This window comes from Globicephala melas, chromosome 9, assembly GCF_963455315.2.
Source record: "Globicephala melas chromosome 9, mGloMel1.2, whole genome shotgun sequence".
NCBI classification, from domain to species: domain Eukaryota; kingdom Metazoa; phylum Chordata; class Mammalia; order Artiodactyla; family Delphinidae; genus Globicephala; species Globicephala melas.
Window position 1 is genome coordinate 4565801 of NC_083322.1, and position 13630 is coordinate 4579430.

Consider the following 13630-nt stretch of genomic DNA (forward strand, 5'->3'; position numbering starts at 1 on the left):
GCCATGAGAATACTTAAACACTTCTGGTGAGCTGAGTCCTATTTCCAAACATTTAAGTCATCTCCACTCCAAGAAAAATATTTCACCAGTATGCTGGCCTTTAACAAATCCTGTAAGACAGGAGTGAAACAGGAACATCTGCATACTGACGTTAAGAACCTATTATTCCAAGAATGCTGGGCCTTTAACTGTGCAATGAACCCGAGCACCTTACCCTTATAAGGTATAAGCTTATACCTTATACAGCGGACGACGGACATCGATGGGGCAGCTCTGAATGACTTCATCAACAACGTCCGAGATGGACTCCATAAAGTCTGGGTTGGCAAACTGATTTCATATAAATATAAAAGAAACATTACACATTTCTCTCAATAACCTTTTTAAAAAGTAACTAACAAATACAAAATGTACTATACCGTTAAAACCATCACACTGGAATGACTACGTCAAATGTTCATATGTCAGAAGAACCCAAGTGACTGTGCATGGGGTGATGGTGACACGTGCCCTCAGGAGATGACATGTGTGGGGTCAGCAAGGGGAAAACATCAAAGAGTAGCAAAAACAGACCAGCTCTGCATTAGGACACACGGTGAATCCTGCTGTCAGAGTGTGAAACGCGTGTGCGTGATGTATGTGACATGTAATGAAAACGCCACGAATACACAATAAGTATACCACTTATGAATATTAACATCATGATAAAACTAGCCATGATATAAGAAAAAAACACAGTCAATGAAAGATCACACTGTGAACCTGAGCTAGAAGCCTGGGGAGGGTTCGGGGCGGGGGGGTGGCTTTTAAATGAAACAGTCAATATGGTAGCAATCATGTCACTGAGTAAACAGTCTTGGATTCAATTCTGTAAGTTAAATAAGTTAAAGTATAAATAATTCAACTTAAAAAAACTTTAAATACACTTTAAAAATCAAGGAAAGCTTTAACGTACTCAAGGGGAAGAAGGTAACATCCAGTTGCTCACCGGCTGTTCACTGGACGTTTTCGGTTTTATGTCTATTTTAAATCAGTAATATCAAAGGCATGATTATTAGATTATAGTAAGGCATACATTGTGTGCCACTTCCCTATACAAAATGGTCATACACAACTAAAAACAGGCAGCCGCTTGTAACCTACCTATCAAATGTAAACTGAATTAGGCAGAAAAATATACCAAAATACAAATAAAATCCACTTTATTTAAACCTTAAAATGTTGCCTCTTGATGACTGCTTCTGCAAAAGTAATAATAATTCTTTGTGACTATAGTTAAAATGATGATATCTGTAATTCCTAAAGTCCATCTAACTAATGGAAAGGTTAGTCCTCAGACAGAAGCTTTAACTAACTTGCAGCAGGGAACACAGCAGGACCAACTGTCTGGGGTTAAAAGCTGCAACTAGGATGGACCATCACCGAGGATGGAAAGGCTACATGTTACTCTACTCCCATACAAAGGCAGATTGCATTCGGTCCCCGGGATTAACTAGTTTTCATATTACTATGGATTAATTTCATTTCCATTATCTTCTATTGCTCTTAAAGCTTCTCCCTAATCACTCATTATCTCTAACGGAGAACCAAGTCTAAAGAGGGGCATCAGTCAAGCAGGCAACCTGCACAGGGGCTGTAAGAGCTGCAGAGGGTGCAGCGTGTATCCCAGCGTCCTCACGACAGGCGGCCTGAGAGCTGCTCAGGAAACCCCACTGGGGACTCTCCGTACACACATGAGGTGGCAGTATCGCTCCACATGTGCCATACCTCACACTCAAAAAGCTAACATCTTACCTCCGGGTGAAAGAAAATCTCAGGGCCCAGGAACCTTTCGTAGCCAACATCTATGATGAACTTCTTCTGGTTGACTGCATTGATCCCCGTGTACTGTTTGATCCACTTCTGAGGATCCACATCATACTTGGCAAATTCCTTGACGATATCAGGACAAATGTAACAGTATTTCTCCTGCAGACACACACACAGAGATGCCACCAGAGTCTGCCCTCTGACAAGTACCCAGCATCAAACACCCTGAAATGAGTCCCACACACACACAACTCCAGTATGGACGTGTGGCCAAGCCTCACAGACTTTTCATGACTATGCTCTGGACTTGTAAATCTGCTTCCTTTGCAGCTCGGCTATGAACCTCAGCCTTACCCTATCAAATTTTGCTGCATATCATCTGAAGTGATGTCTAAAGGTATCCCTCTCCGCTTTCCTTATTCCTCCTGGGCTCCTACACAGCGCCTGGCCGGGCACACACCGCCATCCACCCTGCACCAGTAGACCGCATTCCCCACGATGAATGCGGTGGATCTCACCCCCATGCCTACCACGGCCCACCGGTGGGTCGTGAACCTGCTGTGCAGCCCGACACAGCACGGTCATCAGCTCCACGACAGTACTCCCTGAGTGCCTAGGCACACGGGATGCGCAAGTGAACAAAACACACACAGACCCCTGCCCACTGGAGCATACGCTCTGGCTAAGTCAAGAGAGTAAAGTGACAGCCGTGATATGTAAGTAAGTGACACAGCACGCTAGAAGGCGGCAGGTACCACGGACAAAAGAAAAGGCCCACTTAGGCAGGATGGAGCTGCCGTACGCCCATACACGAGAAGGCACTCATGGTTTCCACCCCAGCACCGGACCAGCCTGACAGGTGGAAAGTGTCTCCTCAGCATCTAGTGACGCTCGACTGGGGATCTCTGGGTCGATCATCTGTCCTGAGAGCTAACCTCAGCAGAGCAGCAGGTGGCACTTGGGTGGCAGATTCTGAAAGCAAGCTGCCTGTGGGCAAGGTGGGCTTTGCCCAACACCAGGCACACAGCTGGAGCTCACTACACATTTTAGAAGGACCTCTGACGGTCTTTTCATGATACTAAGTTTAAAGTTCCTGAGAATCCCTGAAACAGATCCTAATACCATCCTTGATATACTTTGTCGAATTATAAGCTACACAACCCTGCTCACTGACAACAGAGCGAGTCAGTCCACATGACTTTAAATCTACAGACTGGAGACAGAGACGTTACGTTGCCTCAAGAGGCCTGGTCAACTTCTTAGGGCACCTCAGCTGGCTCAACTGATGGCATGAAACGCCTCCTTGAAGCTGGACGGAGAGCAGCCCCGTCAGCCCTAAGTTCTGGACTCCCACTGCAAGGACAGTGTGTGCCAGAGCCCACCAGCCTCAGGCCCACCTGTGACCCTGGGAGTGACAGGATGCAGGGGCTCTAACCACCCTTTCCAGGATCTCCTCCATCACAGAGAGAAGTGAGGCGAGAACGAACAGCAGAGTCGGGGCAGCTCACCTGCGAGAACACAAGGAGTCTCTCGCACGCCCGACCTTCACTGCTGAGCGACACACTGTCAGGGCCGGACTGGGCCAGCTCCGGGCTCAGGGCCAGAACCGGACCCCAGAGAGCCAGCAAGTGAAGGAAATGCCTCCCGATCATCACACTCAGGGCTCTGCTCACCCCACATCCACCCCGAGGGTCGGGTCCCATTTGTGAAAGAGGGCGTGGTGAGGGAACCTGGATCAGAGATCCAAATCTCTTTCCTTGAAGAAAGGCAAGGAGAGGAAGAGGGAAAGTTGGGGAAATATTTTATTCTAAAAAGGAAGTCTTATGTTGCTTCTATAACCTTCCCACCAGAAGGAAAGGACGGGCCCTGATGCCTTGGCTGGGCATTCGAGGTGCTCCCGTCCTGGGCACACGGGGCAGCAGGCCCCTCCCTCCTCACAGGAGCCCTGACCACTGCCAGTGTGCCTGGGCTCAAAACACCTCTGTTCACCAGGAGTGGCGGGTGAAACGCGGAAGTCCCGCCCCTGCCCCATGCTTCCTTTCCTTTTAGCCAGCCCGGTCCTGGGTGCTTAGTGCGAGGAAGCCAGGGAGCAGCGATGGGGGCGCAGGAGAACAGGCTAGACTCCCCTGCGGCTCAGAAGCTAAGTGTACGCTCAAGGCCATGTGTCGTGCCCACGTTTAAATTCTTCTCCAGAAGCAAACAAAACCCTTGCTCCTCATCTATATGAAGATCACGCTTGTATTACTAAGAATCTCTTGCATTTTGGCTTAAAAAAAAACACAATAATTTGTCCTAATTTTGCAACCTGAAAAGAAAGCTCCTTTCAACAGGGTCTGTCAACTGCTACATACAGAGTCGTACAAAGACCAGACTGATGGATCGGGTCAAGCAGGCATTTTAAAAAGGAACAATGAGCCATTTTTCTTCTACTCTTACGGATTTAATTTTAAAACCTCCTGTAACTTTTCCGGCATGGTAATTACAGTCTGGAAACTACATGTGGATTCTGCTTTATGATCCCACCCTAGAACAGCATTACTCTGAACGGTAATTCACAGGGCACAGAACCACAGACTACAGGTACTGGGAGGTCAGCCAGTGTGAATACTGGCTGACCTCACAGGATTCCTAACGGTCGCTGCTGCTGACGCCTGTTCCTTATTCTAGAAATGAACTTGAAGGGAGACGTGGGAGACACGTCCAGCTAACTAAAGGTTCTACCTGCTCAGGCGCCAATGAAACGATGCTGTACTGTGTAGGGCACTCAATCCCAGCGATCGGGCTGTTCGCATCCGTAGCTGGAAGCTCCACAAGCATAAACAGATCGAGACCCACATTCGTGGGGAGTGGGGAGAAAGGAAGGTGAGGGCGGGGGGTCTCGGCAGCGAGGGAAGCACCCAAACACCTCTCTCACCCGCAAGCCAGCCCCGTTTGCTCCTGCTCTTACCTTGATGGCTTTGGCAGTCTCCAGCGACTGCTCCGGAGGAATCCCCACCTCCCGCTCCCTCAGCAGCTGTTGCATGAAATACGTAATATCTCTCCCTGCGATAGGGATGTGTTTGATGCAGCTCCCAATGACATACCCTTCTGCCTAGGAAGAAGAGGAGACAGACGGTGTGTGAGCGACTCCAGGAGAGAAGGGCTCCCTGGGCGCTAAGTCAGTCTCCCGCCCCGCCCGCGTCACTGCATTTACTGAGTCCCCACTCTGTGCACAGCTCAGGCCTGGAAGTCTTTTCAAACGACCACTGGCACAATTCTGTTAGTAGAACCGGAGATGCCCTGTAAGCCACCAAAATGACGTCTTCGTCAGGAATGTGAAGAGAAAAACCACATGAAACGGTTCATTTCCAAAAAGTACTGCCGTTTGTCAGAACAATGGATCATCATTTTTTTCTTCCTCTAACAGAAAGGAAGAAGTTTATCTATAAAATCATTAAAACGACTATAAATGGACCTGTATTTAAAAGTCAACAATTTGGTTAGCAGGCAGGACACGGCTTCTAACAACCTGGACTCAATCCGGTTCCACGTCTGTGGGCTGAGTGACCGTGGACACATCTGGCAACATGTTTCATCCTCAGTTCCTTCATCCATAATATGGGGCAAACGGGGTTTATAATACAGAATTCATGAAACAGAGTAAGTCCCGCTCACAGCCCTGTTTGGGACCAGTAGTTAGGTACTCAATAAATGGTCCCGTTTACTGTACAAAGAGCGGCACTTGTTAGGAGTGATTCTGGCCAGTTCACCCAAATGCTCTGCCGTGTGAGACCACGCTGGGAGGAGCTGCGATCCTCTTGCTGGGCCGCCCCCTGCCAGCGCCAGGAAGGGAGCTACAGCTCTTTGCCCACCGCCCGCAGCTCGGCCCGAGGGCCCACACCTTTTAAAAGGAGGTATACACACACACACACCCCCCATATGTGCAGAAAATATGCCTGTAATATACATAAATAACTAGTAACAGGGCTCTCTGAGCAGGGGGCCTGGAGGAGGAAGATGAGAAGGAAGAGGAGGTCTGACTGTCCACTGTGTGTCCCGTTGCAGGCAGCTTCGATTCATCTTCAAAAAAGCAAACTTCAGGGGCTTCCCTGGTGGTGCAGTGGTTGAGAGTCCGCCTGCCGATGCAGGGGACACGGGTTCGTGCCCCGGTCCGGGAAGATCCCACATGCCGCGGAGCGGCTGGGCCCGCGAGCCATGGCCGCTGAGCCTGCGCGTCCGGAGCCTGTGCTCCGCAACGGGAGAGACCACAACAGTGAGAGGCCCGCGTACCGCAAAAAAAAAAAAAAGCAAACTTCAAATAATTCATTTAAATAGTCCACTGGACCGAAAGAAAAATATAGACATTGTCTCTTGAACCTGAATTAGGAATAATTTCTCTAATATTTTGAAAATTAAAACCAAAAAGTGACACTGCAGAGCATTCTGCAAGTCAAAAGGAACAATCTCCCCTTCTTGGCTCTTAAATAAATTTTGAAAAACAAGAAGCGATTTCTCTAAAGCATGAGCTGGGTAAAGCCGTCCACATCTTGTCACAGAACACAGAGCTCATCCTTCAGAGCGGTCGTGCACCACACCTACTGATACCCAAGCTGACAGCTCAGAACGTAAGCGAGGAAGGCCCTCCTGGTGATGTACCCCCGGTGATCAAGCAGAGCCCTGGAGACCCCGAATGACTGCTGACATCCTGATTGCAGAAATTTCCCAGCATGAATCCCAACTTGCCAGCACCGAAGACACTGGTTTTCTTCTTCTTTCTCACATACCTGAGTTTAAAGACTCTTGTTACCTTTGCTAAGTACAGTTACGGTTTCTAAAGTGGTATTTTAATTACAGAAGGGTTTTTTCCTTTAATCTCTCCCCTTACCTCCAGTCGAGGGAGGCCTACAGAAAGTGAAGCACTGAACACTCTGCTTACCACTGGGATAGCATGGGTGACCCCATCCCCACTGTCGATGACGATCCCCGTTAACGTACGTTCGCCCACTTGTCGCGAGGTCCAAGACGCTGCTAAGGCCAGCACTGCCTGCACCAAAGACACGGAGACCATCAGCATTCGGGGAAACTCTTCCCAAGGACTGCACCTGATTGTTCTCAGGTTCAATCAATAAGACTTTTCTTACGAGTAACTCTTTCCCTTCCCTATCCTCCATCTTCCCCCCAAAATTCAAATTCCAAATTGAACAACTAACACACAAATTTTGTATACTTCATCTGGAGGGGTCAAGTTTTCAATAAAATAAATCAAAGTTTTGCAAAGAAAAGCCGGAGAGAATCACCAGAGGCAATAGCCTGTGCTATCTCCCAAATTAATTTTCTATGCAACTCCTTCTCCTTTTTCTTAGAAGGGACTGGAATATGCAGAAGACATTTTAGGAGATACTTTTTAAAAATTTATTCCCCAAGATCCCAGTCAATTCCCTTATACAGGGTGGCAGATAAATAACGACATCCAAAACCAACAAAAATCCCCACACTAAGAACAAGTAGCTTCAAAGGAAGTCCTACAAGCTCATGGAACCACAGGAGCCCAAATCCCAAAGGCGGAACCCTCTAGAGACATATGTTTTGTTTTAAAAAGAACCATCATATCAATCTTGTCATCCAGAGAAGAATACATTAGATTCTAAAGCATGTAAAAAGACAAAAGCTGGACAAGCTCTATACCAGCAGTAAAAACATGAAGATATAAATCACAGAACATGGTCTGTACAGTGTTTGAGTTCAAACCTGAATGGGGTGGGCGTGGTGTGTGTGTGTGTGTACGGTGTGGAAAAGGAAGAACGCACAGCACAATCTTACAACAGAGGCCTTGAGAATCACCATTTCTTCCACTATTAGACAGCTAAGGTCATTTGGGAATCATAAAAATCACTTTGTTTTTACCTGAACTGCAATGTAGAGTCCTGGTACATTAAATGATTCAAACATAATTTCTGCAAGATATTCTCTGTTTTCTGGTGTGTTCAGTGGAGGTTCTGTCTGTAAGAAAACATTCACTGTATTTAGTGTTCACCCAAATTTCATGTAACTATATCAGAATCTTAAAAAAGTTAACCTAAAAGCATGTTATAATTAGGATGCTGTACAACTTCCTGATTTGACAGGTAGCGCACACCCAGAGCATCCTCTAAAGAAATTTGTACTTAAAGAAATTGTCTTAAAGAACTTTGGCTGCGGGGCTTAAAAGCTTTGACACAGGGCTTCCCTGGTGGCGCAGTGGTTGAGAATTCGCCTGCCAATGCAGGGGACATGGGATCATGCCCCGGTCTGGGAAGATCCCACATGCCGCGGAGAGGCTGGGCCCATGAGCCATGGCCACTGAGCCTGTGCGTCCGGAGCCTGTGCTCCGCAACGGGAGAGGCCACAACAGTGAGAGGCCCACGTACCACCAAAAAAAAAAAAAAAAAAAGCTTTGACACAGCAGAGTAAAGCCCTCTCTGAACACTTCTGCTCTTATTAACCACCCCAAAACAGGAACAAGTTAGAGAAAAGTGAACTCTACCTTCAATAACATAACAGCCAAACACCCTGAAACTGAAGAGCCCGGCAGCAAGTTGCCAAGGGTAGTAATAACCCCACCAAGACGAGTGAGGATGCCAAGAGGGAACACCAGTGACTTCAGACCCCAGGCAAGCTACACAGGTCTCCAGAGGGAGGAAAAGCAGTGAGCCTTGCTTGGAAAAAGACCAGTTGAACAGAACAGCTGAGAAGCCTCCCTCCACAAGCCCCACCTGCCATCAGAGCACAGGCCGCAAGGTTAGACGAAGCATCTTTGCCATCAGCTGTGAGGCAGAAAAAGCTGGGCAGAAGCAGCTTCACCCAGACACCTTCCCCCGCCCGGCCTCAACTCACACACACACCCTGTCCAGGAAGAATTCCCCTCATTCAAACATGAGGAAAGAACACAAAGAAACCAGCCAAAGGCCATATAAAGACACTGAAAGAAAAAGAGAGGGAAGAGGGGAAAGTAACAGGAAAAACAAATGGCAGGCAAAAAAACATGTACCCAGAAAAATGTAAAAATACAGCAGATGAAAATCATGATAAAGACATTTCAAAAAATTCAAATATCTATTTTAAAATAATAACCATTATCAAATAGGAGGAAATTAACAGGATTACAGAAAGATAAAAAGAATAAATAAACCTGCTTTTTTGTCATTCAGCAATAGGTTGTGAACATTTTTCCATGTCATTAAATATGGTTATACATCACATATTTAAGCTGCAAAACAAAGAAAGAAAGAAAGAAAGAAAGAATAAATAAAAATTCTCTGGACCTTTTGGCAAAAACTCCCACATTACCCTTTGTTATAGACTGAGCTGTGTCTCCCAAAATACCTAAGTTGAAGCCCAACCCCCAGTGTGACCGCATCTGGGGACGAAGCCTCTGGGGAGGTAATCAAGGTTAAATGAGGTCATGGGGGAAGCCCTAATTCGAGAGGACCAATGTCTTTGCAAGAAAAGGAAGAGACACCAGAGAGCTCTCTCTCGCACACGCACAGAGGAAAGACCGCATGAGGACACAGCGGGAAGGCAGCTATCTGCACACCAGGAAGGAAGGTCTCACCAGAAACCAACCCTGACAGCACGCTGATCTCGGACCTAAAGCCTCCAGAACTGTGAGAAAACAAATGTCTGCTGGGTAAGCCACTCAGCCTGTGGGATTTTGTTATGCTTAGTTCGAGCACCTAAAACACCCTGAAAGCAGGAAAAGTACAGCCAGCCTTGGCCATCAACACAGATACGTTTGTAGCACTGGGACACATGGGGCCACACTTACAGAGTCTTCAGGGCAGGAAGGTGTGACCCAAGAATTCTACATCTGGCCACACTGCCAATCAAGTATGTTACAAAAACAAAGGACCTTTAAACATGTAAGAACTTGGGAGAATTTGGTTCCTATGAAGCCTTCATGAATTAACTATTAGAAGATAAGAATGCAGAAAGTATGGCCAAAGATTCACAGTGAGCAATTAATCCATTTAAGATGTAGGAATACAGATTCTTCTTTCCAGGGAATAACAGCTATAGAACAGAATGCAAACATTATAAATTAAAACAGCAGAACCAGCATCAAGTTGAGAGGTACAGATGGAAGGAGAGGCATAGATGGAAGGAGAGAATATAGACAGTGATATCCTCGTACCATGGAATCAAAAGATAATTGTCTTATTATAGAGTATCAGAGACATCAGTAAACCTAAAGTTGTAAATAGCAGAATAAGTTTAGTAACATGATCAATCAAAAGCAGGTGACAGAGGAAGAAAGAAAAGGTAAGAAAATGTGGAAATGTACCAACCTGATCACTAAGCACAGTAGGAAGTAATCACACCTAAACAAACACAGGTAAATATACAGAAGGGTAGTTACATTAAATAGTTTTAATTAATTATTATGAATTATTTTTATAAATAATAAGTCTTAGAATACTAATACATAAATAAAACATATTAAAACCAGAAAGCAAAGCATATAGTAGAACAGCTGAACTAAGGCCACACACACCTGTCGCACAGTGGCAGGCCACACCAGCCCGGTTAAAAGGAGAGCTTGTCCCACCTTCAATTTTACTAAGTTTAGAAAGTGATTTCCTGTCTCAGTGTGTAATGAGCACTGACCTCACAGGAGTCTAAATAAAGTGCTCATGGCAGCACACAGCATGTGGTGAGTTACTGTTACTAAAATCATCAGCAAGTACCAGTGAGAAACTCACTAAAGACTAAAGTTTCTTAGCTAAGACCATGAAACAAAATCAAATTACATTGTCTAGGCAAGAAAAAACAAGGTGCCTCAGAGAGGTCCAAAGTCGGCGTTGCTTCCAAGATCAGAAAAAACCTTGGGACTTCCCTGGTTGTCCAGTGATTAGGACTCCATGCTCCCAACGCAGGCAGCCCGGGTTCGATCCCTAGTCAGAGAACTAGATCTCACGTGTGTGCCGCAACTAAGGAGCCCGCAAGCTGCAACTAAGGAGCCCACATGCCGCAACCAAGACCCGGCACAGCCAAATAAATAAATAAAATATTAAAAAAGAAAAAACCTAAATGCCCATCACTAGGAACTGATTAAACAAATTATGCCACATCCATAAAACGCTACACTTTGCAGCAATTAAAAAGGATGAGCTTTTTGCGTGCTGGTATGAAACAATCTCTATGATAAACAGTTAAGTGAAAAGAGAAAGGCATCTCCACACTTTACACATTCTTAAATGTTCTTCTGTATCAACGACTTTTTTATAAAAAATCAAGGTGTATGGGGGCGAGGAATAGGGAGCTGTTCAATGGGCAGAGCTTCAGTTCTGCAGGATGCGAAGGTTCTAGAGACCTGTCACACAACAATGCGAATACAGGTAACACTCTGAACTACACACTTAAAAAAGGTTAAGGGAGTAAATTTCATATGTTTTTAATCACAATTTTTAAAGGTTTTACAATAAAAAACAAGGTTACCACCATATGTGTATTTCATTACCATTTTATAAAACAAGATTATGTATAATCCATATGCCTGCACACAATTATCTCTGGTTAAGAACCGGTAAAGGTGCTTTCCTCCAGGAAGGGGATCTGGGGGGCAGCACAGAGCTGGGAAGGAGACACACGTGCACTGGAAATCCTTCTGCACCTTTTGAATTCTGTGCTGTGCATGTCATCGCTTCAAACAAATAAGCAAGTCTGGCTGTCAGCTCGCTGGGGCCTTTAGCTTAGACTCTTGTATAGCAATGATGGAAAGCTCAAACGCAGCACCCCAAGTTTTAATTACTGTGATTAGAATCAATATATAATATTCCCTGGATGGGAGAGAGAAAGCAATCTTAAGACATATGTGAGAAATAATAAAGTCATCAAAAGCAGATTGTAAATAAGGGATCTGAAAGTCACCCAACAACAACATAACTTATTTTAACATTCCTACCTCAGGGGGTTGAGATTAAATTTGTTAATACCTTAAAGCGCCCAGCACACAGCTGGCACTGTGTTATGATTACTATTTTAGATTTCTTGCATTTAAAGCACATGAATAATAGCTGCACCTTCCAACAGTACTGGCTACAATGTATTTCCTTAAAGCACCTCCTGTCCATCTGAAAAAGAGGCCTAATAACTACCCCCTCCCAGGGTTGTTGGTGGGATTAAATAAATGAGTGAATAGATGTAAATACTTGGGGAGGGGAGGGGCAGGGCACATAGCAAGCGCTGAATAAATGTCAGCTATACCATCAATAATGTAATTCACACCAGAAGAAATTATATATATTAGCTACAGAGATCTATAAAATCTTTTCTCACCATGAAGAGAAATGCAAGCACCTTAATAAGTTAACTTTAGAAACAAAGCATTTAAACTGAGCAGAGAGGAAAAAAGGATCAAGAGAAAAAGACTAAAAAGGCATGAAAAGTGTGAGCACAGTCGAGGAACATTTCTTCCCCACTGGCTAAGAGCTGCCTATTTGGTTTGAAGCAAAAAGTGAGCCTACAGGAGACATTCCCAGCAAGAAGTAGATTGACCCTGGCTCCTGGATTCTTCCGGGTTTAAGTCCAGTGTCAAATGAAGTTCCAAATATATCCCAAATGGATGAAAATTATGTATAAACATCAAAGGAAAACAGGTTTACTACATAAAAACTTACAGATTCGAAAACATAATCTACAAAGGGAAAAAAAAAAATCAATTGAGAAACAAAGTATCTGCTCCTGACAAAAGCTTCCTATTATAAGGAAGAGTTCACAGTATAAACAAAGTGTGATACATATAAAACAGAATATTATTCAGCCCTGAAAAGAAGGAAATTCTGACACATGCTACAATGTGGCTGAACCCTGAAGACATTATACTAAGTGAAATACGCCAGTCACAAAAGGAAAAATACTGTAAGATTCCACTTATATGAGGATCTAGAATAGTTACAGTCATAGACACAGAAAGTAGGATGGGGGGGGTGCCAGGGGCTGGAGGAAGCAGGAAGAGGGAGCTATTCTTCAATGGGGTCAGAGTTTCAGTTTGGAAGACGAGAAAGTTCTGGAGACGGATGGTGGTAACGGGTGCACAGCAATGTGCATGTACTCAATTCATCAAACTGTACATTCAAAAATGGTTAAAATGGTAAATTTTATGTACATTTTATCACAAAAGAAACTTTTAGGTAAAAAAAAGATCATAGAAATCACAGCAATAGGAAAAGCAATAAAACACTGATATGTACAAAACACAGGACATGAATAGGCAATTCACGAAAGAGAAAATACAGCTAATAAACACATGAAAAAATGTTTAAGGTCAAAGTTATTAAAAATGCAAGTTGACAACAAATAATCAAAAATATTAATCAATTCTGACAAGAGTTCTAATAATGTGGCCTCTAGTACACTGAAGATTTCAGCGTGAAATGGTATGCTAAAGATTCAAAATTATTAATACTTCTGTACCCCCAAATTATATATAATTTTTATACTTTTAATATAAAAAATGCTAATATAGAAACCACTGTGCAAAGATTACTTCATATTACTTCTTAGAAAACCAAGAAATTGGAAACAAAAGTAAACATCTAAAAATAGTGAAACTGCTAAACAGGAAATATTCACTGGATAGAGGATTGTATAGCCATTAAAATGAGGATTATGAAAAGAGTGTAAGAAAATGGGGGAAGAGGGACAGAGGACACAATATTAAATGCAAAGTCATACAAAAACATGGGTGAAAAGATTAAATGAAGATATACTAAACGTTAATATTTATGTTAATGAGATGTAAAAAGTCCCACAGATATCTTTCAAATTTTCTAAATCACACTTACAGTTCTATAATAAAAAAAAA

The 13630-nt window shown here is 44.1% G+C and overlaps 1 protein-coding gene across 7 annotated transcripts in view; it reads right to left on the reverse strand.

Moving 5' to 3' along the window:
• Window positions 1-13630, reverse strand: part of ACTR3B (actin related protein 3B) — a 61213-nt gene that overhangs the window by 12693 nt on the left and 34890 nt on the right. For all 7 annotated transcript variants that reach the window (XM_030854285.2, XM_030854291.2, XM_060305072.1 and 4 more), the window contains 5 exons: window positions 7693-7788; window positions 6725-6832; window positions 4757-4900; window positions 1795-1968; window positions 238-330 (listed from right to left, as the gene is read on the reverse strand). In XM_030854285.2, coding sequence (XP_030710145.1) covers window positions 238-330; window positions 1795-1968; window positions 4757-4900; window positions 6725-6832; window positions 7693-7788 — 615 coding nt within the window. The remainder of the gene's footprint in view (window positions 1-237; window positions 331-1794; window positions 1969-4756; window positions 4901-6724; window positions 6833-7692; window positions 7789-13630) is intronic.